At 40.9% G+C, this 25919-nt stretch overlaps 1 protein-coding gene across 2 annotated transcripts; it reads right to left on the reverse strand.

The window, feature by feature from the left end:
* Positions 1-14125: 14125 nt before the first annotated feature.
* LOC136495990 (protein SEMI-ROLLED LEAF 2-like) lies at positions 14126-22453 on the reverse strand. 2 transcript variants are annotated; one of them, XM_066491752.1, is made up of 19 exons: positions 21915-22453; positions 21532-21606; positions 21320-21435; positions 21100-21211; positions 20868-20990; positions 20717-20764; positions 19791-19996; positions 18448-18644; positions 17723-18003; positions 17466-17615; positions 16902-17273; positions 16607-16756; positions 16301-16376; positions 16079-16203; positions 15691-15882; positions 15395-15535; positions 15103-15237; positions 14702-14902; positions 14126-14621 (listed from the first exon to the last, which is right to left on the reverse strand). In XM_066491752.1, exons 1-19 carry the CDS (start codon positions 22047-22049, stop codon positions 14505-14507), a joined length of 2952 nt encoding a protein of 983 aa, XP_066347849.1. In that variant the 5' UTR covers positions 22050-22453; the 3' UTR covers positions 14126-14504. The 2 variants fall into 2 exon arrangements, with proteins under 2 accessions (XP_066347849.1, XP_066347852.1); XM_066491755.1 differs by having other exon boundaries at positions 20868-20993; positions 21915-22410.
* Between the last annotated feature and the right edge of the window lie 3466 nt (positions 22454-25919).

Below are 25919 nucleotides of genomic sequence, written 5' to 3' on the forward strand. Positions count from 1 at the left end.
GCCAGAAGAGTGGTAACTGGTATTCTGGTAACAAGAGAAGAAGGGGCCCGGGGTCACTGGGGAAAGTGAAAGCGTGGGCTTAGCGATATGGGCTTTGGCGATCCTCCTTCTGAAATAGGGATAACGACATGGTCCAGTAGATTCCCTGAAGATAACCTGTAAATAGGATGGTGCTTCCTTGTCAAAAAATATATCGTTCCGAGTTAACCAAATTGTCCAACAAATTGCACTTGCACCCACAAGAATCTTATATTTCAGTTTCCTATTTATTCCGTCTAACCAACCTGTAAACAAATTGTGAACGCTAGTTGGAGGTAATAAATTAAAGAAAACATGAACAGTTCGCCACACGAATTTAGCAAAATGACAGTCAAAGAAAAAATGTTGTATAGACTCGTCAGAAGAACAGAAATAACACTTTCTATCTCCTTGCCACTGTCGCCTTACTAAATTATCATTTGTTAAGATTACTCCCTTATACAAGTACAAAAAAAACTTTGATTTTGACAGGTAATTTCAGTTTCCAAATAAAAGTGTTATAGGGTGCAGCAATAAGGCTCTATACATGGATTTAACCGAAAATAATCCATTCTGGTGTAGCCCCTACACAAAGTGATCCCTTTGATTTGTTAATTGTATATTGAGCACCATTGCAACCACGTCGTGCCATGCTTGTAAATTAACCCCTACTAGAGATCTCCTAAAACCTACATTTAATGGTGTCGTGGATAACACCGTTCTTACAGAAGCACTTTTTTCTAACAATGTTATATAGTGCAGGAAAGATAGATTTTAGTGGACGCGATCTTATCCACGAGTCCTCCCAAAATCACACCTGAGACCCGTCACCTAGATTAAACTTGCCTAGCGAGAGAAACTCCCCCTTGACCTTTATGAGGCTAGCCCAAAACTGAGAATCTCCGGGCATGTATTGAACCTGTGTCAAAGTTTTGTCACTAAGATATTTATTCCTAAGTATTTGTTACCGTACTCCATCTCCATTAATTAGCTTAAAAAGTCATTTGCTTAGGAGACACTTGTTGTGGACATCTAAATTTAAAACTCCCAACCCTCCTTGGTCTTTCGGAGTATAAACTACCTCCCACTTAGTAAACCTATACTTTTTCTTGTTGTCATCATTCTGCCAGAAAAACCATGATATGAAGTAATCGAGCTTCTTCGGAACCCTCAGGTACTTAAAAAAAAGGAGAGCATGAACATGGGGAGACTACTCAAAATAGAATTAATCAAAACCAGCCTCCCTCCCACCGACAACATCTTACTTCTCCAACAGTCCAGCCTTTTTTGAAATCTTTCTTCGACATGTTTCAATCCTTATTCAAGAGTTTTCTATGGTGCATAGGAATTCCTAGATATCGAAAGGGATACGACCCCAAATCACACCAAAAAATATGTGTATATTCAATTTGTCTAGCTCTGGCTGCTCCATAGCAAAACATCTCACTTTTATGAAAATTGATGTTGAGTCCTGATAACTGTTCAAAAGCACAAAAAGATTCATGTTTTTTGCCCTCTCTAGATCACTATCCTTGAAGATGACAGTGTCATCTGCATACTGAAGGATCGAAAGTCCCTCATCTACCAAATACGGAACAACCCCTTAGATTTGTCCCGTCTCTTTGGCTCGTGAAATAAGGATAGCCAGCATATCAACCACTATATTAAACAAAATCAAAGATAACGGATCCCCTTGTCGTACTCATTCCTAGTTTGAAAGAAATGTCCTATATTATCATTGATCTTTACTGCAACACTCCCTAAAAGCTCTAGTTTGGTTTTGGTAAATTGATGAAACCCTAAGTGCTAACCTAGTTTATCAAGTGATCATGAGATAGGTAGCACATTCCAAGTGATGAAGCAAATAAAGATCATGACATGATGATGGTGATGCCATGGTGATGATCAAGTGCTTGGACTTGAAAAGAAGAAAGAGAAAAACAAAAGGCTCAAGGCAAAGGTATAAATGGTAGGAGCTATTTTGTTTTGATGACCGAGACACTTAGTGAGTGTGATCACATTTAGGATCGATAGCCGTACTATTAAGAGGGGTGAAACTCGTATCGAAATACGGTTATCAAAGTGCTACTAGATGCTCTAACTCATTGCATATGCATTTAAGATCTAGTGGAGTGCTAACACCCTTGAAAATGTTTGTGAAAATATGCTAACACATGTGCACAAGGTGATACACTTAGTGGTTGACATATTTGAGCAAGGGTGAAGAAGATAGATGTGAAAAGGAGTTAGTCACTGGTCACGCAGTGACCGGATGCTGGGTCACAAACTGACCGGATGCTGGAAGGCTACGTCCGGTCCTGCTGATGTGGCAACACACAGTGTTGAGGGTGACTGACCGGACACTGGCTGTGTTCGGTCGAGCATGACGAGGCGCGTCCGGTCGTGAAAAGTCATCTCTGGATGCTTACAGGAAACGACCGGACGTTGGGGTTCAGCGTCCGGTCACTTTGAGCTGCTGCATCCGGTCATCACTTGACCGTTGAGATCGGGCGATCTACATTTGAAGAGAGGGGACACATGGCACGCATCGCGTGACCGGACGCTGAGGTCCAGTGTCCGGTCGATATGACCGGAGCATCCTATCACCCCGTGTTGTGCCCAGTGAAAGGGTACAACGGCTCTATTTCATTGGGGCTTCTATTTAAGCCCCATGGCCGGCTCAAGCTCACTCTCTTGGCCATTTGCATTAACATAGCAACCTTGTGAGCTTAGCAAAGCCCTCCCACTCATCTCCATCATTGATTCATCATCTTTGTGAGATTGGGAGAGAATCCAAGTGCATTGCTTGAGTGTTTGCATCTACATGCACTTGGTGTTCGTGTTTCGCTGCGGGATTTGCTTATTACTCTTGGTGGTTTCCACCACCTAGATGGCTTGGAGCAGCGAGGATCGTCGAGTGGAGGTTGGTGATTATCTCCGACTCCGATCGTGGTGATTGTGAGGGGTTCTTGACCTTTTCCCGGTGGAGAGCCAAAAGGTACTCTAGTGGATTGCTCGTGGCTTGTGTGATCCTCATCTTGTGTTGGTTGTGCGGCACCCTATCGAGGGTTTGGCATGTGATGCCAATTAGCGCGTGAACCTCCAAGTGAGTGAATCACCACAACGAGGAGTAGCTTGCCAGCAAGTAAGTGAACCTCGGTAAAAATCATTGTGTTCATCATTTGATTCCGAGGTGATTGGTCTTTATTGGTATCCATTCTTGTGATTGATTGGTTCACTCCTCGACACAACGGTATAAACAAATTGCTCACTCTCTTTATATTACCGTAAACTAGTTGTCAATCTCTTTAGAGTAGCTAGTTGTGAGAGCTTATTAGTTTGGTTAGTGTGGCTCTTTAGTTAGCTTTTGAGAGCACACTAACTTAGTATAGTGACATAGCTACTATATGGATAGAAACTATATAAACTAGAATTATAGTAGGTGGCTTGCAGTTTTAGTAGACTAGCGCAACACTTGCTTCACCTCATAATTGTCTAACTGGTTTGTTAAGTATTGTTGTAGAATTTTGAAATAGGCTATTCATCCCCCTCTAGCCATTAGGACCTTTCAAGTGGTATCAGAGCCGAGGTCACCGTGATTTGAGGCTTAACAACCTTTGGTGTAAAAATGGCTCAAATCAACAACACCAAGAAGCCACCCCAATTTGATGGCTCAATAGGAAGGTTTGGAAGGTGGTAGAGACAAAGATTGAGATTGAAGATGAAGAGGCTCCCACCGCCGTTGAAGAAATACTACTTCAAAATAATGACATTGCTCTTAGTGCCATCCATGATGCTTTGGATGAGAGAATATTTGAGCAAATTAAGAACATTGAGAGAGCTCATGAGGCTTGGAAGAAGTTGGAAGAATCATTTGAGGGCACTCGAGCCATAAAGGGTGCAAAGGCATACATTCTCAAAGAGAAGTTTACAAGCTTCAAGATGAAGAAGGATGAGAATGTGCCGGAGATGTTTCATAGGCTTCAAGTGCTTATCAATGATCTCAAAGCACTTGGAGAAGAGGTGAAGGACAAGGACTTCTCCCATAAGTTCTTGAGATGTTTGCCTTCAAAATTTGGCATATTAGTCACTATTCTAGTGAGGAGTGGTTTGGACACCATGACACCAAACCAAGTGTTGGGAGATATAATGACCGATGATACATAAAGAGATGATGAGAAGGAAGAAAAGAAGGAGAAGAAAGATGAGAAGAAGAAGAGTGTGGCATTTAAGGCCACATCATCCAAGGGCAAGGCAAAGCAAGAAACATCAAGTGAAGATGATGGCTCATGGGATGATGATGATGATGAGAAGATGGCTCTCTTTATCAAGAAATTTGGCAAGTTCATAATGAAGAAAGGGTATTATGCTAGAAGAAAGAAATCTTCATCCAAAAACAAGGAAGAGTCAAGAAGGTGCTTCAAATATGGAAGCAAAGATCATCTTGTTGCTCAATGTCTATACAATAGCGACAATGATAATGACAACAAGAAGAACAAGAAGAAGGACAAGACGGAAAAGAAAGATAAGAAGGATAAGATGACCTTCAAGAAAAAGAAGGGTGGTTCATATGTGGTCACTTGGGATAGTGATGCTTCCTCAAGTGATGATGACGATAGTGATGATGACAAGACCACCAAGAAGAAGGCACTTACAAGCATTGCTATCAATGAGAAGCCTTCTCTCTTCGACACTCCATCATGCTTTATGGCTAAGGCCACTAAAGTATAAATTTATGATAATGGAAGTGATGAGAAATATGATAATGAAAATAAAAATGAAAATGATAATGATAGTGATAATGATGAACCTACTAAGGAAGAACTATTTGACATGCTAGAAGATGCTAAAGAATACTTTGACATCAAGAGAAGGGAATGCAAAAGCTTGCGTAAGAAACTAAAAGCCCTTAAGCAAGCCTTTGATGAGCTCAATGCATCTTATAAGAGGCTAGAGTAAGCCCATGAGAAGCTTGGCAAGGCTCACAAGAAGCTTGAAAAAGCTCATTCCTCTTTGCTTGATGAGCAAAATAAAAAGAAGCATGTTGAAACTTGCAATATAGGCTTAACTTGTGATATAATTGATGAATCATTATCTATGCCTATCATTGTTTCTCCCACTAACCCTTCTTGTAGTACTTCTACTTCCACCTCATCTAGTAGTGATGGTTTCGCTTGTGATGCCTCACTAATGGTTGAGAATGAGAACCTTAAGAAGGAGGTCAATAAGCTCACTCACACCTTGGCTAAGGCCTATGGTGGTGAGGACCGCTTGCTTATATGCTTGGGTAGCCAAAGAGCTTCTCTCTACAAAGAGGGATTGGGCTATACCTCCAAAAAAGGCAAGGCAGCTTTTGCTCCTCACAAGACTAGTTTTGTGAAGAACAATGGTCGATTTTGCACTAGTTATAAGCAAGTTGGTCATAAAGAACATGAATGCAAAAACAAGAGCAAAAATGCTAATGTATCATCTATTAAGCTTGATTCTTTCTATATACTTACTAAGGGTATAAATGGTGTGAAGGCTAAGTTCATTGGTAAACCATGGATGGGCTCAAAGAAGAAAGTCATTTGGGCACCAAAGAGCTTAGTGACTAACTTTCAAGGACCCCAACAAGTTTGGGTACCTAAAAAAGAATTGATCTTCTTTTGTAGGTCAATTACAAAGCTGGAGAAAGGCATTGGGTTCTTGATAGTGGGTGCACTCAACACATGACCAGTGATGTAAGAATGTTTAACTCAATCAACACCAATGGCAATGATGGTTATGATAGTATCACATTTTATGATAATGGCAAAGGCAAGGTCAAAGGGCTTGGTAAGATTGCAATATCCAATGACATGAGCATATCCAATGTGTTGCTAGTAGAGAGCTTGAATTTCAACTTACTATCTGTGGCTCAATTGTGTGATCTTGGATTCAAATACATATTTGGGGTAGATGATGTAGAGATCATAAGTGTAGATGGATCTAATTTGATCTTCAAAGGCTTTAGATATGAGAATCTATACTTGGTTAATTTCAATGCTAGTGAAGCTAAATTATCCACATGTTTGTTCACTAAGTCAAGCATGGGTTGGTTATGGCATAGAAGGCTTGGTCATGTTGGAATGAAATAATTGAATAGATTGGTTAAGCATGACTTGGTTAGAGGCTTGAAAGGTGTTGTGTTTGAAAAGGATAAACTTTGTAGCTCTTGTCAAACCGACAAACAAGTTAGAAACACCTATCCTAAGAAAAGCATGATGAGCACTAATAAATCATTTGAGTTATTGTATATGGATTTGTTTGGGCCAACACAATACACTAGCATTGGTGGTAACAAATATGGCTACATGATAGTAGATGATTATACTAGATATACATGGGTATTCTTTCTAGTGAATAAAAGTGATGCGTTTGCAACATTCAAATCATTTGTCAAGGGCATTCACAATGAGTTTGAAACAACCATCAAGAGAGTTACAAGTGACAATGGTAGTGAGTTTAAGAACACTAGAATTGATGAGTTGTGTGATGAATTTGGAATTAGACATCAATTTTTGGTCAAGTACACTTCACAATCAAATGGCCTTGTTGAGAGAAAAAATATAACACTCATTGATATGGCAAGGTCTATGCTTAGTGAGTACAATGTGAGTCAATCTTTTTGGGACGAAGCTATCAACATGGCTTGCTATTGTAGCAACCACCTCTATTGTCACCCATTGAAAGAGAAGACACCATATGAGCTCTTGAATGGTAGAAAACCCAACATTGCATATTTTTGGGTCTTTGGTTGTAAATGCTACATCTTGAAGAAAGGCATAAGATTAGACAAGTTTGATAAAAAATGTGATGAAGGATTCCTACTTGGATACTCAACCACTAGCAAAGCATATAGAGTTTGAAATTTGGATAGTGGTACTCTTGAGAAAGTTTATGATGCTGAATTTGATGAAACCAAGGGTTCACAAGTTGAGAATGAGAACTTGGAAGATGTTAGAGACATTCAACTTTTAAATACCATGAAGAACATGGATATTAGTGAATTGAGGCCTAGGTAAGTAAATGATGATGAAGATGATCAAGTGCAAGTGCTCTCTAACTCAAATGTGCAAGATGATACAAATCAAGCTAGTACAAGTGGCTCTCATGAAAATGAACAAGATCAAGCGGCTAGTACATCATCTCAACCTAATGATCAAACAAGTGCAAGCAATCAAGTTCCAATCCTCCAACCAACCAATATTGCAAGGGATCATCCATTGGACACTATCATTGGTGATATTTCAAGAGGTGTGCAAACTAGATCAAGATTGGCCTCATTTTGTGAGTATTTCTCATTTATGTCATCCATTGAACCAAAGAAGATAGATGAAGCATTGAAGGATGTTGATTGGGTGAATGCTATGCATGAAGAATTGAATAACTTCATAAGAAATCAAGTATGGGAATTAGTAGAGAGACCAAAGGGACACAATGTGATTGGAACTAAATGGGTCTTTAGAAACAAGCAAGATCAAGATAGGATAGTGGTAAGGAACAAAGCAAGATTGGTAGCACAAGGCTATACACAAGTTGAAGGTCTTGACTTTAGAGAAATATACGCCCCGATTGCTAGATTGGAAGTAATTAGAATCTTGCTAGCCTATGCTTGTGCCCAAAATATCAAGCTCTATCAAATGGATGTTAAGAGTGCATTTCTCAATGGTTACATCAATGAAGAAGTATATGTTGAGCAACCTCTTGGTTTTGAAGATGATAAGAAGCCCGACCATGTGTACAAGTTAAAGAAGACATTGTATGGCTTGAAGCAAGCACCTAGAGCATGGTATGAGAGATTGAAGGACTTCCTACTCTCTAAAGGGTTCATAATAGGCAAGGTTGACACCACTCTTTTTATTAAGAAGATTAGAAAAGATTTATTTATGTTGCAAATCTATGTAGATGATATCATATTTGGATCAACCAATCAAGACTTTTGTAATGAGTTTAGAAAAATGATGGCTAATGAGTTTGAGATGTCCATGATTGGAGAGTTGAGTTATTTCCTTGGTCTTCAAATCAAACAATTGAAGAATGGTATATTTGTGAGTCAAGACAAGTATATCAAGGACATGATCAAGAAGTTTGGCATGAGCGATAGCAAAGCTATTAGCACACCAATGGGGACAAATGGCAACTTGGATAGTGATGCAAGTGGCAATATGGTGGATCTAAAATTGTATCGGTCTATGATTGAAAGCCTACTCTATGTGACCGCATCAAGGCCGGATGTCATGTTTAGTGTATGCATGTGTGCAAGATTTCAAGTCTCACTAAGAGAAATTTATTTGAACGCTACTAAGAGAATATTGAGGTACTTAAAGCATACACAAAATGTTGGTTTGTGGTATCACAAAGGAGCAAAGTTTGAGCTAGTTGGTTACTCCGACTCGGATTATGCGGGATGCAAGGTTGAAAGGAATAGCACCTCGGACATATGTCAATTGTTGGGAATATCACTTATTTCATGGTCATCAAAGAAGCAAAATAGTGTTGCATTATCAACCGCCGAAGCCGAATACATATCCGTCGGTAGTTGTTGTGCACAAATACTTTGGATGAAGGCCACTCTGAGTGACTTTGGAATCAAGTTTAAGAAAGTACCATTGCTATGTGACAATGAGAGTGCAATCAAGTTAACCAATAATCCGGTTAAACATGTAAGAACAAAGCATATTGATGTCCGCCGCCATTTCATAAGAGATCACCAACAAAAAGGAGACATTTGCATTGAGAGTGTAGGCACCGAAGATCAACTTACCGATATATTCACCAAGCCATTGGATGAGAAAAGGTTTTGCAAGCTAAGGAATAAGTTGAACATATTGGATTTCTCAAATATGTGTTGATGCATCCCCCACTTATATGACATGCCTCTCCTTCGAGCAATCCAAGGTAAAAGTTGATTGACATGGCATGCATCCTTGCTAAGGACTTATTTAGTGCATCTAGACATCTTTCACATTTAATAGGCTCATTCATGAAAATCAAATGAATTTGATGATTGTATGGTACCACTATTGCTTCTATGCATATTTTGATCTAGCGATAGCATATGACATGTTTGTGGGCTTGTAAACCTAGTATTTAATCTAGAAAATAAACTCTAAGTGTTTAACTCAACATGGTATAAGATAACCCTTATTTGGAGGTGTGAAGAAGCTTATCCTTGGATCAAACCGAGTTAAGTATCTTTGGCAAATGATCTAGATTGGACCAAATTTGAGAAAATGATCCTCACCCCATTAATTGACATTGATAATCTCAACTTATCTATATTTTGAACCTTTGTGGTCATTGATGACAAAGGAGAAAAACAAAGATATTAGTACATGGGGAGAAAAACAAAGATATTAGTGTACTAAGATAATGAAAAGACAACAAAGGAGGAGAACTTGACATAGGGGGAGAGATATGATAAAGGAAAGGGATCGATTAAAATTTTGAGCACACAAGTAGGGGGAGCAAGCTCATGAACTTGTATGATGCATTTGAATGTGCATTTCATATGTTTGCTTGCATGGCACAAGTTTTAAATTTCAATATTCATGCTTGTGTGGTGTATGCTAGTTATAGGTTTGAATGATGAAATGAAAATCTAGCATGCATATGTTATCTAGTGATTTCATTTCTGAGTGTTTCCAAGTGGTATCAAGCTAACCATAGTGCTAAGGATGGTATAATGGTGCACTCCGATTGGTATCACGCTTCAATGGTCCATCTTTTACACCTTAGCATCATTTGGTAGACATTGTCTCCTATATTTCCTATCTAAGCATATGTGCAAGCTACAATCCAAACTCTTAGCACATATGTAGGGGGGGCAATTGCTACCATATGGAGTTTATGAAACTTGTCCATATCCTTTTACACATAGTAAATATGCTTGGACAAGCAATATGGATTCAATTGAATTTCAATTCATATCTTTGTGAAAGAGTTGTCATCAATTATCAAAAAGGGGAGATTGAAAGCTCTAGTTTGGTTTTGGTGAATTGATGAAACCCTAGTGCTAACCTAGTTTATCAAGTGATCATGAGATAGGTAGCACATTCCAAGTGGTGAAGCAAATGAAGATCATGACATGATGATGGTGATGCTATGGTGATGATCAAGTGCTTGGACTTAAAAAAAAGAAAGAGAAAAACAAAATGCCCAAGACAAAGGTATAAATGGTAGGAGCCATTTTGTTTTGGTGATCGAGACACTTAGTGAGTGTGATCACATTTAGGATCGATAGCCGTACTATTAAGAGGGGTGAAACTCATATCGAAATACGGTTATTAAAGTGCCACTAGATGCTCTAACTCATTGCATATGCATTTAGGATCTAGTGGAGTGCTAATACCCTTGAAAATATTTGTGAAAATATGCTAACACATGTGCATAAGGTGATACACTTGGTGGTTGACACATTTGAGTAAGGGTGAAGAAGATAGAGGTAAAAAGAAGTTAGTCACTGATCACGCAGTGATCGGACATTGGGTCACAAATTGACCGGACGTTAGAAGGCTACGTCTGGTCCGGCTGATGTGGCAACACATAGTGTTGAGGGTGACAGATCGGACGCTAGCTGTGTCTGGTCATGAAAAATCGTCTCTGGATGCTTACCGGAAACGACCGGACGCTGGGGTTCAGCGTCCGGTCACTTTGAGCTGCTGCATCCGGTCGTCACTTGACCGTTGAGATCGGGCGATCTATATTTGAATAGAGGGGACACGTGGTACGCATCACGTGACCGGACGCTGAGGTCCAGTGTCCGGTCGATACGACCAGAGCGTCCGGTCACCCTATGTTGTGCCCAGTGAAGGGGTACAACGGCTCTATTTCATGGGGGCTTCTATTTAAGCCCCATGGCCGGCTCAAGCTCACTCTCTTGGCCATTTGCATTGACATAGCAATCTTGTGAGCTTAGCCAAAGCCCTCCCACTCATCTCCATCATTGATTTATCATCTTTGTAAGATTGGGAAAGAATCCAAGTGCATTGCTTGAATGTTTGCATCTACATGCACTTGGTGTTCGTGTTTCGCTGTGGGATTTACTTGTTACTCTTGGTGGTTGCCACCACCTAGACGGCTTGGAGCAGCGAGGATCGTCGAGCGGAGGTTGGTGATTGTCTCTGGCTCCGATCGTGGTGATTGTGAGGGTTCTTGACATTTCCCGGGCGGAGAGCCAAAAGGTACTCTAGTGGATTGCTCGTGGCTTGTGTGATCCTTATCTTGTGTTGGTTGTGTGGCACCCTATCGAGGGTTTGGCGTGTGATGCCAATTAGCGCGTGAACCTCCAAGTGAGTGAATCGCCACAACGAGGAGTAGCTTGCCGGCAAGCAAGTGAACCTCGGTAAAAAATCATTGTGTTCATCATTTGATTCTGAGGTGATTGGTCTTTATTGGTATTCATTCTTGTGATTGATTGGTTCACTCCTCGACACGGCGGTATAAACAAATTGCTCACTCTCTTTACATTACCGCACACTAGTTGTCAAGCTCTTTAGAGTATCTAGTTGTGAGAGCTTGTTAGTTTGGTTAGTGTGGCTCTTTAGTTAGCTCTTGAGAGCATACTAACTTAGTATAGTGACATAGCTACTGTGTGGATAGAAACTATATAAACTAGAATTGTGGTAGGTGGCTTACAATTTTAGTAGGCTAGCGCAACACTTGCTTTACCTCATAATTGTCTAATCGATTTGTTAAGTGTTATTGTAGAATTTTTAAATAGGCTATTCACCCCCCCTCTAGCCATTAGGACCTTTCACTCCCTCTAGTCATGACTTTTGAAATCCATTCACACCAAGTTGGTGAGAATCCATTTATCCTGAGAATCTATTGCACAAAAGGCCACTTTAATTTGTCATATGTCTTTTCAAAGTCTAGTTTTAGTATCACCTCGTCCTGTTTTTTCCTATGCAATTCATGAATTATTTCATGCAAGATAACAACTCCTTCCATGATATAACGACCTGTAATAAAGGTTGTCTGCGAAGGTCCATTATTTCATGCAAGATAACAACTCCTTTCATGAATTCTATTATTTAGCACCTTCATAAAAAATTAAAGCTCACATTTAATAAACATATAGGTCTGTATTGTTGTATCTGGGCTACATCGGCAATCTTTGGTAGCAACATGATTACTCCAAAATTAAGGCTATGAATCGGCAGCCTCCCGGCATGGTATTCATAAAAAAGACTCATTATATTCGGCTTCATAATCTCCCAAAAGAATTGGTAAAATTCAGTAGGAAAACCATCCATACGAGGTGCCTTGTTATGTTCCATGTCAAAGACTGCCGTTTTAACCTCCTCTTCGCTAAATGGAGCCATCAATACCTCATTCTCCTCCTCCGATACTTGTGGTATATCATAACTCAAAGTCTCGTTCATTGAGAAAGAATTTTATGTACGAGGTCCAAACAGTCCTTTATAGTAATCAGTTATATAATTTTTCAAATTACCATCCCCAATAATAGTTCCTTCTTCTTACTCTAATTGTATAATTTTTGTTTTCCTGTGTCTTTCATTCGCCACCATGTGGAAGTACTTAGTATTATCATCCCCTTACAATAACTTTGTTGCTTTAGATCTTTGGAGCCAGTAAATTTCCTCCTCTCTTAGCAACTTAGTTAATTGCCCTTTGAGATGATGTCTAAGCTCCACTTCTTGAGGTGACAACAAAATTGTCTCTGCCTTTCTATCCAACACATCTATCTTAGCCAACAGATTAGATTTATCCCTTCTATTTTGAGAAACCAAATTCCTAACCCAACCTCTCGCACTCTTCTAATTTTGTTTTGCCACTGTTCCATTGGTGACCGACCCCTATTCTCAGATTCCCAAACCCCTTTCACCAGATAAAAAAACCATCTCTTATTAGCCACGCTAGCTCGAATTTAAAATTCCTAGCATTGCCACGGTGAGACGGTATGCCACCATCTAGTAATAGGGGTGTATGATCTAAGATCTCCCGAGTCAGCGCCTGGACAGAGACTAGCGGAAATTTTTGCTCCCATTCTGTTGTTACTAAGATACGGTCTAACTTTTCAAATGTTGGAACCTCCGCATAGTTAGCACACGTGTATTTCCTTCCCGTCATCTCCAATTCTCTTAAGTTCAAGGTTTCAATAATAGCGTTAAACAAAAGTGGCCATCTATCGTTGTATCTTGAATTGTTTTTTTCCGAAGGGTTTTTGATGATATTAAAATCTCCCTTTACTAAGAAGGGTAGATTCCCACAGTTAGAACATGTTCATACTAACTCAGATAAAAATTGTTCTTTATATTCATCTTGTGCCGCCCCATAAACAGACAAAAGTGTCCAACGAAAACCATCCACTTTATTTTTTAGGATAAACTTGATGTGAAATTCACCCTCCTCAATACTCTCTACTTCAAAAAAACTCTTGATTTATTACCATTAGCATTCCCTCGGACATACCCCGAGGGCATCGCCAATGCCAAACAAAATCCCCCCCCCCCCCCAAAAAAAAAATCTAGACACTGAGTCGAGAAGTATTTTTGTTGGTTTCTGATAAAGCTATAAAATCAAGTTTACTGTCTACAACCACATCATGTAAGAATGTATGTTTAGCTAAGTCACGCAGTCCTCTGCAATTCCAGAATACACCTTTCATTAGAATAAATTTTTTGTTTTTTTTTCTCAAGGCTGCATTCTTATTAAGGAATTTCAATTTCTTTTTACTTTTTGCCACCTTGTTGGGCACATTAACAAGTACACCATCAAGGTCCGCATTATTATCGTCCATTATCTCCTCCGTTAAGTTGTTATAGAGTCGACTAATAGTGAAGGTGTCGGGATGGATCTCATCTTCCTCAAAATTCCGCTTCGGCAATACTACTAGGCTAAGCAGTGTGCCTGCGTTAACGCCGGGAGTTTTTATGGTGCCCCAAGCGGAACAACACTCCCGGCGATAGAATGAAACAACTGCTTCAAATCTCCCTAGCAGAAATACTTCCCTGCTGCTTGTCGATGGAGTATTGCCAAAACCGCTACTAATTTATTCCAGTTGCGTTGCGTTAGTGGCCCAAACAGGAGTACGAGACATTTTTAGACAATACCGTGATTATGCACACAACACTACGAGTTGCGACAAACGATTTCGCAAGCATACAGAAGCTCCCTCTAAACTCCCTCTACCTCAAGAATACCTAAAAGAAAGACCTCAGAACAAACGTTTTGGCAAGCATACAGGAGTGCCAAACACATTCAGTATTCTCATACAACTCAGTCAGCACAGGCGACACAGAGCTCGCGACTTACAACTACAGAGGCACAGTCGAAGATGATAGATATGCATACGCTACAGACATCTAGTAGATAGATACACATACTTACGCTACTACAACTAAAACCACGTCATAGATAATGTGTTCCATTAGATAACCTAGTACCCTATGCGTTGGAACTGCAGTCCAGCAGAGGGCTGTGTTTAGGTCAGTCGATCACAGCTCCGGCTGGGTGCGATAGGTAGCCTTCAGGAAGTTATCGAAGGGGCTGGCAGGTGGAAGCTTTACAGCAGAACATGGTTCTGATGATGTGCGGAACATGGCAGGGTTTACCTGGACAAATGCAGATTGTGTGAGAATATACATGATAACAGCATTCTAGGAGACATGTTTCAGATGTGCCATCTCCATACCTTGGGAATGATGGAATGATGGGCAGTGGGAAGACTCGGCATAGGATTGTCCGGGGTTGATTCATGTCCATTGACAAGCCAGCTTGATAGCTTCTTCCTGGTGCCCAATCCAAGGGCTTCACATTGACTAGTCATTGTACCATATGGAAGAGGTGAGGTTGAAACAGATGCACCTGAAACCTGGCCAGCCACATGTAGTGCCTGATAACAGAGACGATACTCAGAAACTGGTAACTTGGTTGCGTGATATAATAAATATACTACCATGATGCCACAGTTAGAGGTTGAAAGGGAAAGCAATGTATAAAACATACAAGGATGCCTAATTGCTGATACTTAACAATGTTAGTACAAATGTGAACTAGATGAGTAACAAGTCAACTGAATTTTGAGGTACTTACTGATTCCAACAATTGACCGACACCTAAAACATGTGGAACAGACTGTGGTAGAGTAATCTTTGAGATGGAGCTAGCAGTGTTGGTGATTGGTGACTCGCGCAAGCCACAATCTACTGAAGAGGTTCTTGAAGATTCCTGCAATGCAAAGGACTTGTGAGGTGATCTAGAAACATTTTTTGTCATGATGAAAAGAAAAATAACAAGGTGGAACATTGAATCATTCCAGACATACACAAGTGCCCTCATCCAATGAACCATAAGGTCTGTTCAGTGTTTAATGTAAGCAACCCACCTCATCAAAAGAAAGGGATTCATCAGAAAATGCTTGCGCATTGAAGTTGGCCCAGTCAAGTGCTGAATTTGACCCAAACAGAGGCATCTCTTCAGGTGTGAACATCTCAGTGAGCTCCTTTGTTAGTACATCCCTGCCCATCTGTTAGTGCAGTTTCGATTAGAAAAACAAGGGAAATCGCAATTGGAAAGGGGGGAGGGGGATGGTACATTTGCTTCACAACAGCATGTGATGCCAGCATGCAATGCCAACAAAAAACATATGGCAAAATCACACTGACCGTGCAAAAGACTAACCTCAATGAAATTAGAAAGTGCAGAGGCAATAACATCAAGCACTCGCTGATCGTTGATCCCTACTTTTGTCCTGCAGTCAGAAAGCATGGATTTGGCAACCTCCTGATCACTTTCAGAACCATAGCTGCCTAGATCCGATTGCAACCTTACATAGAGTTGCAAGTCTTCACCTATTCTTAGGTAAGGGTCCATCTGCATAGCATTTAATAATACATTTTCACTAATCATACATGAAAAACCAATGCATTTATATTTGCTAAATATTACAGAAGCAGAAGCTGGTATAAGATAGCTGGGAACATGAAAAAAACCATCAAAGGAGATAGAGCATGAAGTATTTTGTGTGAAAAGGGCATAATATCTTATTATTCTCTGCACCAAAACTTACTTTGGAACATAAAAAACACCTTAGCAAGTCTGACAGTTCAGTGATGTGACAAACGTTTCCAGCAAAAGCCAGCACACTCACTGCTAATGTAAAAATAGACCGTTGGCAAGAAGCCGGCAGAACTTCTGAAAAAATTGCATAAACGAAAGCATGTGACTTTGCATGAGAAAGATAAATAAGCAGGGCTAAGAAAACCATAAAATTTCACAACGCAGATCATACCACTCGGGGTTAAAGCGACACTTCGAAGGGACAATGGCAATTGGAAAAACTGAATGATATTGCCGTTGCTTGAATCCTGTAGCATCAAGAGGATTATTGGACTGTCATAAGTATGAGGATTATTAAACAAAGGCAAGGATGCCTTATTGGACACAGACAAGTAACAAGTCTACTGAATCTCTTATGAAATAAAGTTGTTGCCCAAAACGTGGAGAGAAGACTGACAACTTTGTGCTTCTGTGAAATTTTTTGTTGTCTCGTTAACAAAACGTCAGAAGGATATTTTTCTTCCAAACAAATTCATACCTTAAGGCGGGAAGAAAGAACTGTTAGGCTGTATGAATGGCCAATAGCCTCATAATTAAAAGGAGTATTATCTGTTTGATTGGCCTGAATCCAGAATGAAGACAGCAATTGGTTGGTTTGATCTTCAGTTAGCATGGCAATATTGGCCTCCTGAAAGATTTGCACAAGGAAGAGGTTAGTGTTACACACTAATAAACACAGCTGATGGCAAAAGGAAAATTTGTAAGAGAGATAAAAATAAACTTCAGCAGGGGTGGGGGTGTGGTGGGGAATTCAGTGGTAATGTGCGGAGTACCTCTACAGAGCTACTTCGCTTTGCACATCTTTCAATGAAAGAGGAAACCAGCTTAGAGAAATAAGCTGGATTTTTCCGTTTATCCTCTTCATGCATTTCCTTCACATCATCATGCATGATATTTTGAGTCTTATCTGAACTTAAACTCTCCTTTTCTCTCCTCAACTTCTCCAGTAGAGCAGTAGCTGAAGCAAATACAGATGTAGTCCGAGACTGCTTTTTTGTTTCGTATAGGTACTCTGATTCACTCCGCAGATGGCTTGGCCCTCGGACAATAATAGCCGAAAACATGTGGTGTGCTCCCACACGAGTGTCGATATCAGTATGTATCATGGACTTCAGTATCTGCTGGAGAAGTGCTTCTGGAAATACCTAGAGACAAGCAAAACAAAACAAAAAACATCAAAGATGGTAAAGGTGGTCAAAAGACAGGATTTTGACAAATACAAGTGGAAATTACGCAGGGAGAGAGGTAGGGGATATTGTTTGTTCCATAGTTAAAAAAAAGTATATAAATAATGTGGAAATTAAGATGATAGCTTAAATTCAGATCTGTCAACTGACCATAGGACTGTTAGACGATACTGATGTCAACGAGATTATGTGTGATAGGATCAGCAAACTTCCAAGGGTTGCTCTGGCAACAGTTGGCATAGAAGGCAAATTCTCCAATGTGATTGTCATCATATCATAGAGGGGGCGCACATCATTGATCTAACAGAAGTTCCAGAAAACAGCAAATTAAGTGGGGCAAAGAACAGGTATGCAAATGGGAAATGTCAATATCAGTTAAGTAATAGAGCAGATTAATCAGAGCATACTCCTCTAACAACTTCCATAAGACAGTCCTCCAAGAAATTCTGAAGAGATTCATTCAAATTCTGATCTTCAACATTGCCTGACTCCACAGCCTCTAGTGTTTTCCTTAAGTGTTTGCACAAGTCACCTGCCACTACAAGTTCAACAGCAAATCCTCGAGATCGAAGTTGCCGTGCCAAGGACGTTGCTGTCTGAATAATATCTGATTTTGTCTGAGGATCGTGTGAAACGTTTTTGTGATCCAAGTGCCGGACGACGGTGGTTAGAATCAGCTGTTCATTGCCTGTAAGACAAGACCTAACTGAGTTGTGGGATAATGCAACGAAAAACAGGACACATAGGGAAACAATGTTGTGGTGCATATCATAATGTTTTCAATAATAGGGTGACACCACACCATACTGAGTTTTGAGGATAATGTGATGAAGAATGTGGATGCTCCACATATTCCATGAAGACTGATTGTAATAAAACAGATAATCTATTCTAACAAATAATAGTTAAAATTGTGGAGTTAAGTACTCTCTGGGAAAGATGATTGCATATGTTGGCAATATGTAAGAAACAAAGGAAACCAAAAACATACTCGATAGCACCATAAGGAGAAAAAATCCTTCACAAAATCCATGTACAAATATTTGAAAGAAATTTCAAATAGAACATAATGTTGCTTGGTATTGTCATACAAGTCTAATTTCTGAACTCAAAACTTCTTGGGAGTAAATACCTGAACTCTTTTCCATATAAGCCATATCAGACAAAACAAGCAAAGCCAATCCATGTCGTGGGGCCCACTGTTTCTTCATATCAAAGTATGAAAGCATTGGATCTAGAATGCGACGCATGGTTGTACTCTCTTTGACCAGTTCTGCAAGCTTTTGGACACAAATATGCGACCATACTTCTGGGGAGTCACGTTCATCCCTGTGATTCCATTAAAACAAACCATGATCTATTGTGTACATTGAACTAGGGCAGGTGAAAATGGAGTACAACTGTACAATGAATAACTTTATATATAATTTACACGGAGGTTTTGTCGTTGAGATTGATCCCTCTGTGATCGATCTCATCAACGGTTTCGTTCTTTTAATAGTCGCTGTTGGTAGCTCTTTATTTTCAGTTGATACTCTGTAATTTCGTTACAAATCGTAATGAAATTCGGCCTCGGCCTTTCTGGAAAAATATATAACTTACACTAAAAACAAAATATGAAAAAGAAAAGGAAGACGGCAGGCCACAATATATAGGAGGGATAATAATTGGCAAGGTGTTTTACTTTTATATAATGTTAGCATGTTTCAATTGATAGCTCGGAAGATGCATAAATCAACAAAAAAAGACCCTAAATTATTTACATTGATAGGACATTCTTCTACAGCACTCTTGGACATTAGTAGTTTAAGTGATACATGCTTTTTAACAAATTATCTTTTGCATATCAGTAACCTAGTAAGAATGTAATAGAAAAACAAATAAGCCATAGTGTAGGAATCAGAATTGATCTATTTTTCCACGATGGGAAGCTCAAATTTCATGACGTCACAGCAATGAAATTACAAAAGCGTTCATCGTTTGATCACGAAACCAAAATCTACTTAAAACACACCAAACACATCTGAGCACACAGAGCCAGCATGCGCAGCACAGACGTCAGAACGCTTCGTCCCCAGAACCAAGCAACAGACAACAACACAAAACTTAAGCTTCACTGAGCAATAGTTACATGCCCAAATGGACACAGCTTACAGCACGCAGATCCAAAAATCAGAATTGATCTACATCTTTGTGCTATCAGATCTCCACCTCTACCACGTCTATACACTCCAAAGATATTATATTGGACGAAAAAACGTCAAATAACATCAGGGCATAAGCATGCTGTCGGATCTCGGTTACGGTCTGAACACTGAACCCTTCGACAAATGAGAAGAAAGGTGTGCACTATTGCTCGAGATGAATATAAGACTCTAACAAAATACCATGGTGCAAGAACTCGCATGGCGCGCAACAGCATACATTTTCAGCAGAAAGTTCATGAAAGGGAGATACCAGCTAAAGATGCCTTACCTGGTAAGAGCTGACGAATTTCTTGCTGGTCGCAGCCTAATAGTTGTAGTGTTAATATTCACATCATTACCACCACCTACGCCAGGTCTACCCTCAGACCTTGCTATTTCATCAACCCAATTATGCTGCAATGCATGTCTGTCATCACCACCGCCATTAGATTCCTCCATCTCCATCCTATAATTGTCCAACACTGAATGCCCTATCTGCCAAATCCACAGGACATTAAATCTTCAATTTCCATTGTTTCACTGAACTCAATAAATACTGAAATCAAATGCATTCAACAACCAATCAAAAAGTTTCAAACAGAATGCAAGAACAGGTCAAAACTTCAATCGGCAGCAGAATAGTTTTCAAGAATGCACAAAAGGCTTGTGTATCTGTTTATTAAAATAAAAGGAGTTTGATACAACACAAGACCAAGGAACTAGACCACAAATCAAAACCTCAGAAGAGTGTAGGCACAAAATTTATCAGGTTAAATTCAACACACAACACCAAATCAGTTTAGCATGTACTAATGATAGCTTTTGCCAAAAAAAAAAGAATTCCTAATTTATAGATGGATCAAGCACATCTATCCTAGAAATGGAGAGACAAGGCTGAACCAGTTTGGTTTAAAACATCATGTTATAATCATTCAGGACGGAGATTCATAGAAGAAACAAAAAAACCGTAAGCTAACATCCATGGACAAGCGAAGAAAAAATGTAATAGTTTGCAGCCCCAAATAGTTGATAGTACTCGGTCCGGAAATCCAGACAAGGCATCTCAAGCAAGAGAGGACTGACACGAAGCAAGTCTAATCAGACAAGCTGGTTATTTCTAAGCATGAAAATAAGTTGTACAAACAAGCAAAATAGTGGAAAGGCAAATAGAAGTATTAACAACAGGTCAATGCTATAAAAAGCTGATACAACAACCTCATCAAAATCAGCAAATATGTATGAATGCTCCTTCATGAACCAGATCTGCGGAAACATTATGATAGTCAGTGAGCCTAAACCCCAGGAAAAAAAACTGCCAGAAAGCATCAGGAAAGTAAAGGGAGGAAAGAAGTGAACTATGTATTACCATTGCTGACAGGCACTGCAAGCTTGCTGCCCTCAGAAGCCTGTGCTCCTCTCCCTGTTGACATGAAAGCGCACATACTTTGTGTACCAAGCTTTCAATATTGCGTGCATATGTGTTGTCTACCTGCTAATATGCGGGGGGAAATTGAATCATAATGCATACTCAACAAAATCATGATGACCAATTATATGAAAACTTAAAGCACAGAACATGTCTGAATGTCATGCCCCACCTGACTGTTAATAAAGTTTGCTAAAGTTTGACACCCAAGGATGTGAATATTCTCCTGCTTGCTTTCCAGAAGCTCGGTAAGGACATTCACTAGGCTGATGGCAAAATATGCCCTGCAACAACACATGTGCACAGTAGGACAACATAAGAACGCTGCCACAAATCCTTATCATCAACAGTTAACATTGCAATAAATATTGCCCAAGTGGTAACTAACTCACATCTGCTCTTTACAAATGAAGAGTAGCTTGCTGTAAGCTTCAGTGATGATTCTGACGAAGTTCACATGAGCAGAGCGCAGCTCCTTGTGACTCCTCTGCTCTAGAAACTTGGCAATCTGGCAGGCAAGCAAGCAGTGAAGAAGAAACAAGCAATGATTAACCACATCATCCTGTAGCAGTGCAATACATCACAAAATGGCAGCATCACATGCCTTTGGTATGCGCAGTGGGTTCTTCGCAGCATACTCGCACAACTTCACTATTTTCCTCTCATTTGGAGCACCATCCTGCAAAAAGCAAACCATGTAAACATTGTAAGCAGCGATACACTTGACCACTAATGCCGCAAACAATCAACACTAAAATCAACATTATCCACAAAATTAAGTTAGAGAAGACAGAACACACTTGACAGAGGCACAGAACAAATATTCCGCTAGGCATTTTATAAGGAAGCTTGTTACCAACAACTTGCAGATCCAAAATAGCACAATGCGTCACGCGGCCGCAACGGCCAGCCAATGCCGGTACCGAACTTCCTAAACTAGACACGCGCACCGACCGAAGCGAAGCGAGAGGAGAACCGAATACTCACGGGCGTCTTGGGGAATATCTCGGCGAGCAGCTTCTTGTAGCGCTTGACGGGGCGGCGCGAGCTCGGGCGCAGCGCGGGGCAGCACACGCACATGCTCTCACACGACGGCAGCAGCCTCGCGGAGAGGAAACCCATGTCTTCCGCGGGCCCTGCGAGAACGCCGCAGCGGCCCTCGTAGATCTCACCCCGCGCCTCTCCGGCCACAGAGAGAGCGCCCGAACTCCCGTTTGCAGGATATCTCAGGCCTCCCCTCCCAGCTCCGCCGCCGCCGCCGCCCGACCGACCCAAAACCCAAAATGGAGAGGGGGAATTTGGGGTGGGAGGGGAGGAGTGAGGGAGAGGGCTGGACCGCTGGAGTGCGAGGACAGGCGAGGGCCGAGGAGATACCAGTACCACGTGAGAGAGAGAGAAACCGAGAAAGAGAGACGCCTCGGTGGCAGCGCCAATTGCAGCAGCCTTTTCCTGCGTTCCCCGCGCCGAGTGACCTGCGTTTTCCACACGCGCCACGCCACTGTGATCTGTGGAGTGCGAACAGGGCGTGGCGTGCTATGCCCACGCCAGTACGCACTTGCGATGGACTCCTGCGTTTTGAACGTCGAGTGCGCCCCCCCCCCCCCCCCCCCCCAGTCCCCACTCCCCGGGGCGGCAGGGGGCGCAGGGCCCAGGGTTGTTCACCAAAAGAAATTAGGGTCAAAACCGTCTACCATGAAAAGTTGGGAATTGAAGGAGCTCATCCATCTCATCTCATCATAACATAAACGAAGAGGAGCATAATCATCTCTATCTTTGACGGGCAGAGTTGAGATTTACTCTAACTGTTATATCGGGGCATATCGATTAATTGAGAGAGTTGGAGTTGAAATTTCTTCCGGGGGGGGGGGGGGGTTCGGAGATCTTCTCGTGACAGCTGTCAGGCATTGGATAATGACATACTTTATTCATTCATCCATTAGATTATTTCGCTGGATTGTTTCTGTGGCTTATAAGTTGGCTGATATTATTTTATTAAGAGATAAAAATATTATATTATAATTGATAAGTATGGCTGATACAAGACGTCGCAACCTAGGACTTACCGGTCGCTCCAGGTTTGGTGCACCCTAGATGATGCCATGCCTGTTTAATCATGTAGGTCAGTGTTTTGTCAGGACATTGGATTCTTTAGTAATGCGACGGATTTCTTTACTACCGCCGTGGGTAAGTTCGTGCTGGTTGATCGCTTGTTTCTGCTTTCCGGCTCCAGCAATATTATATACTCTCTTCTAAATATTTGTTATTTTCACTTCCTAATAAATAACTTTGATTAAATATATAAAAAATATTAGTATTTATAGTACATAATTAATATCATTAGATATTGAATCTAGTTTTTAATAAATTTATTTAGAGATACAAATGTTGCACGTATTTTGTATAAATCGAGTCAAACTTTTGGCAAAAAAACCAACGGCGATAGTTAATTCGGGACAGAGGGAGTATCAAACTTTCAGCACAAAAATCAACGACAACAGTTAATTTGGGACAAAGATAGTATATTATATCTATAATATGCATAAGCAGGAAATTTTGGGTTTTATCCGCTACTGTTTGACTAGATGAGATCGTTCACAGACTATGCGGAGGCTATGCAACCATCGGCAAAAGTCTCATTTCACACGAACCTTTCAGTACAGCAGTTTTATTTTTATTTATTTTTTGCAAAGAAATGTTCAAGGATAAGACACATACTACTTTAGGGAAACAAACAGTACTTAGTTCTCGTCACGGTCTTGTTTCTTGATTTCGTCTATTTGCATTTTTCAAAGGGAAATCAAACAAAAAAAGAAAAAGGTTACTGTCTCTCAATATAAACGTCAACTTATTAGTCACCTAATCAAAATTGTTATACGCAACCCTTTTGAAACGTTTGCATCTAACTAGTTTAAAACTATCTAGTAGCTTGGAACAAAAAAGAAAGTATATGTATCTTTTTAAAAGAGCGACGAACCAAAAAGGACTAGCGAGGGAATGATGAGAGTAAGGGCGACGGACAGAGAAGGTTGAGTGAGGGAAGGATGGGAGTAAAGGCAACAGACCAACGAAAGGGTGAGAGTGAGAGTCAGCGAAGGAAGGATGAGAGTAAGGGCGATGGATCGAAAAAGATGAGATTGAGTATCGATGCGATGGAGGAGTGAGAGATGATGGATAGGGTTGAGAGTGAAGGGAGGATGATACTAAGGCAATGAACTAAGGAATGGAAGAGGAGTGAGAGATAACGGATAGGGCCGAGAGTGAAGGGAGGATGACACTAAGGCAACGAACTAAGGAATGAAGAGGAGTGAGTGATGGACGAATGACGCTGAAGAGAATGAGAGACAATAAAATTCTTCGCTCTTTAATCTGAGAAATCATAGATTATTGATTTATATTATAAATGTTACAAAACTAGATTTTTTACTACTCCGTCTGTTTCAAATTATAAATCATTTTGACTTTAGCTTTTGTTGTACACCTAGATATACATACACTATGTCTAGATAAATAGTATAAACTATTCCCTCCATCCCATATTAGATGATATTTTAGAATCTCTCGTAGAAACCAACGCTGAACTATAATGGGGGTGGGGAAGGTTCCTCGCGTTGAAAAAAAGAAACCAACGTTGAAGCCAAAAGACTAAAATGTCCATTAAGGAGTAGAGATAGAGATGTATTAGAGAAATGTATATGAGCAAAAGAGAATGTGTATTGGGAGGAGAGAAGATCAAGTATTTTAAAACAAAATTTAAAAACTATAATATTATGTATTTTGAGACTGAGGGAGTACATACATATCTACAAACGATATTGCTACTGTACGGGTGTCCGTCCCGTTCGGACGCCGCGCACATGGGCTTGCGGCCCAATTAGACCAACGCAGATGTCGCCGACCAAAGAAAGAAGACCACATCGATTCATTCGACGCCTCGTCATTTCCATCCGCCTTCACGTGCCCCCGGCCGCTCAATGTTGCGCTCGTTGTTTGCGCTCGCTGCTGCTCTCCGAGACAGACGCGCACGCTCACATCCAGCTCGCTGCCCCCCCCCTGCCGCCTGTTTGCGCTCCCTCCCTCCCTTGCTCCACAACCTCCATGCCACCGGAGAGGAGGGCGACGGCGGTGGCTTCCGGCGAGGTAGGTGGGTCCTTCTCTAGATTTGAGCCCTCCTCCTCATCCTTCTCCTCCTCTAGATCTGAGCTCTCCTCCTCCCCCTCCTCTGAATCTGAGCTCTCCTTCTCCTCCTTCTCTGGATCTAGATCTGAGGGACGCGGCGTGGCTAGGGTTCCGACGAGCTCTGTTGCATTAGTCTTTTTTTATGTTGCATCTCGCATTGCGCTTTGTTTCTGTTGTTGCAGTAGCCTTGCTTTACTATTACAACAAGTAATATTTTTTGTTGTATTAGCCTATTTTTCTGATGTTGCATCTCGCATTGCGCTTTTATTTCTGTTGTTGCAGTAGCCTTGTTTGTTGTTGCAATAAGTAATTTTTATTTGTTGCATTAGTCTTTTTCTGATGTTGTTTTTCTTGCATTGCGCTTTGTTCTATTTTTTGTTGCAGTAACCTTGTTATGTTGTTGCAACAAGTAATATTTCTTTGTTGCATTAGTTTCTTTTTTCTGATCTTGCATCTCGCATTGCAGTAGCTTTGTTCTATTTGTGGCAGTCGCTTTGTTCTGATGTTGCAGTTGACTTGTTCTGATGTTGCATCTCGCATTGCGCTTTGTTTGATGTTGCAAACAAGTAATACTTGTGATGGGAGCGCGGTGAGGATGCGACGCACCTAGCGGGGTCAACGGGGGGATTGGCGGCACGACGGAATGACGAGGGGATGGGCGGCACGATGGGATGGCGGGATGGCGGCGTGGCGAGAGGTCGGGCGTGCGAGCGTGGGATGGGCCGCCGCGAGGTGCTCCGTTGTTTGGCTTCGTTGCCGCGAGTCTACTATTCCGTGTGGGGGGGCATTCCGTGCGGGAGGGGGCGTGGTGTCGTG

Source organism: Miscanthus floridulus, chromosome 1 (assembly GCF_019320115.1).
Source record: "Miscanthus floridulus cultivar M001 chromosome 1, ASM1932011v1, whole genome shotgun sequence".
Classification (NCBI taxonomy): domain Eukaryota; kingdom Viridiplantae; phylum Streptophyta; class Magnoliopsida; order Poales; family Poaceae; genus Miscanthus; species Miscanthus floridulus.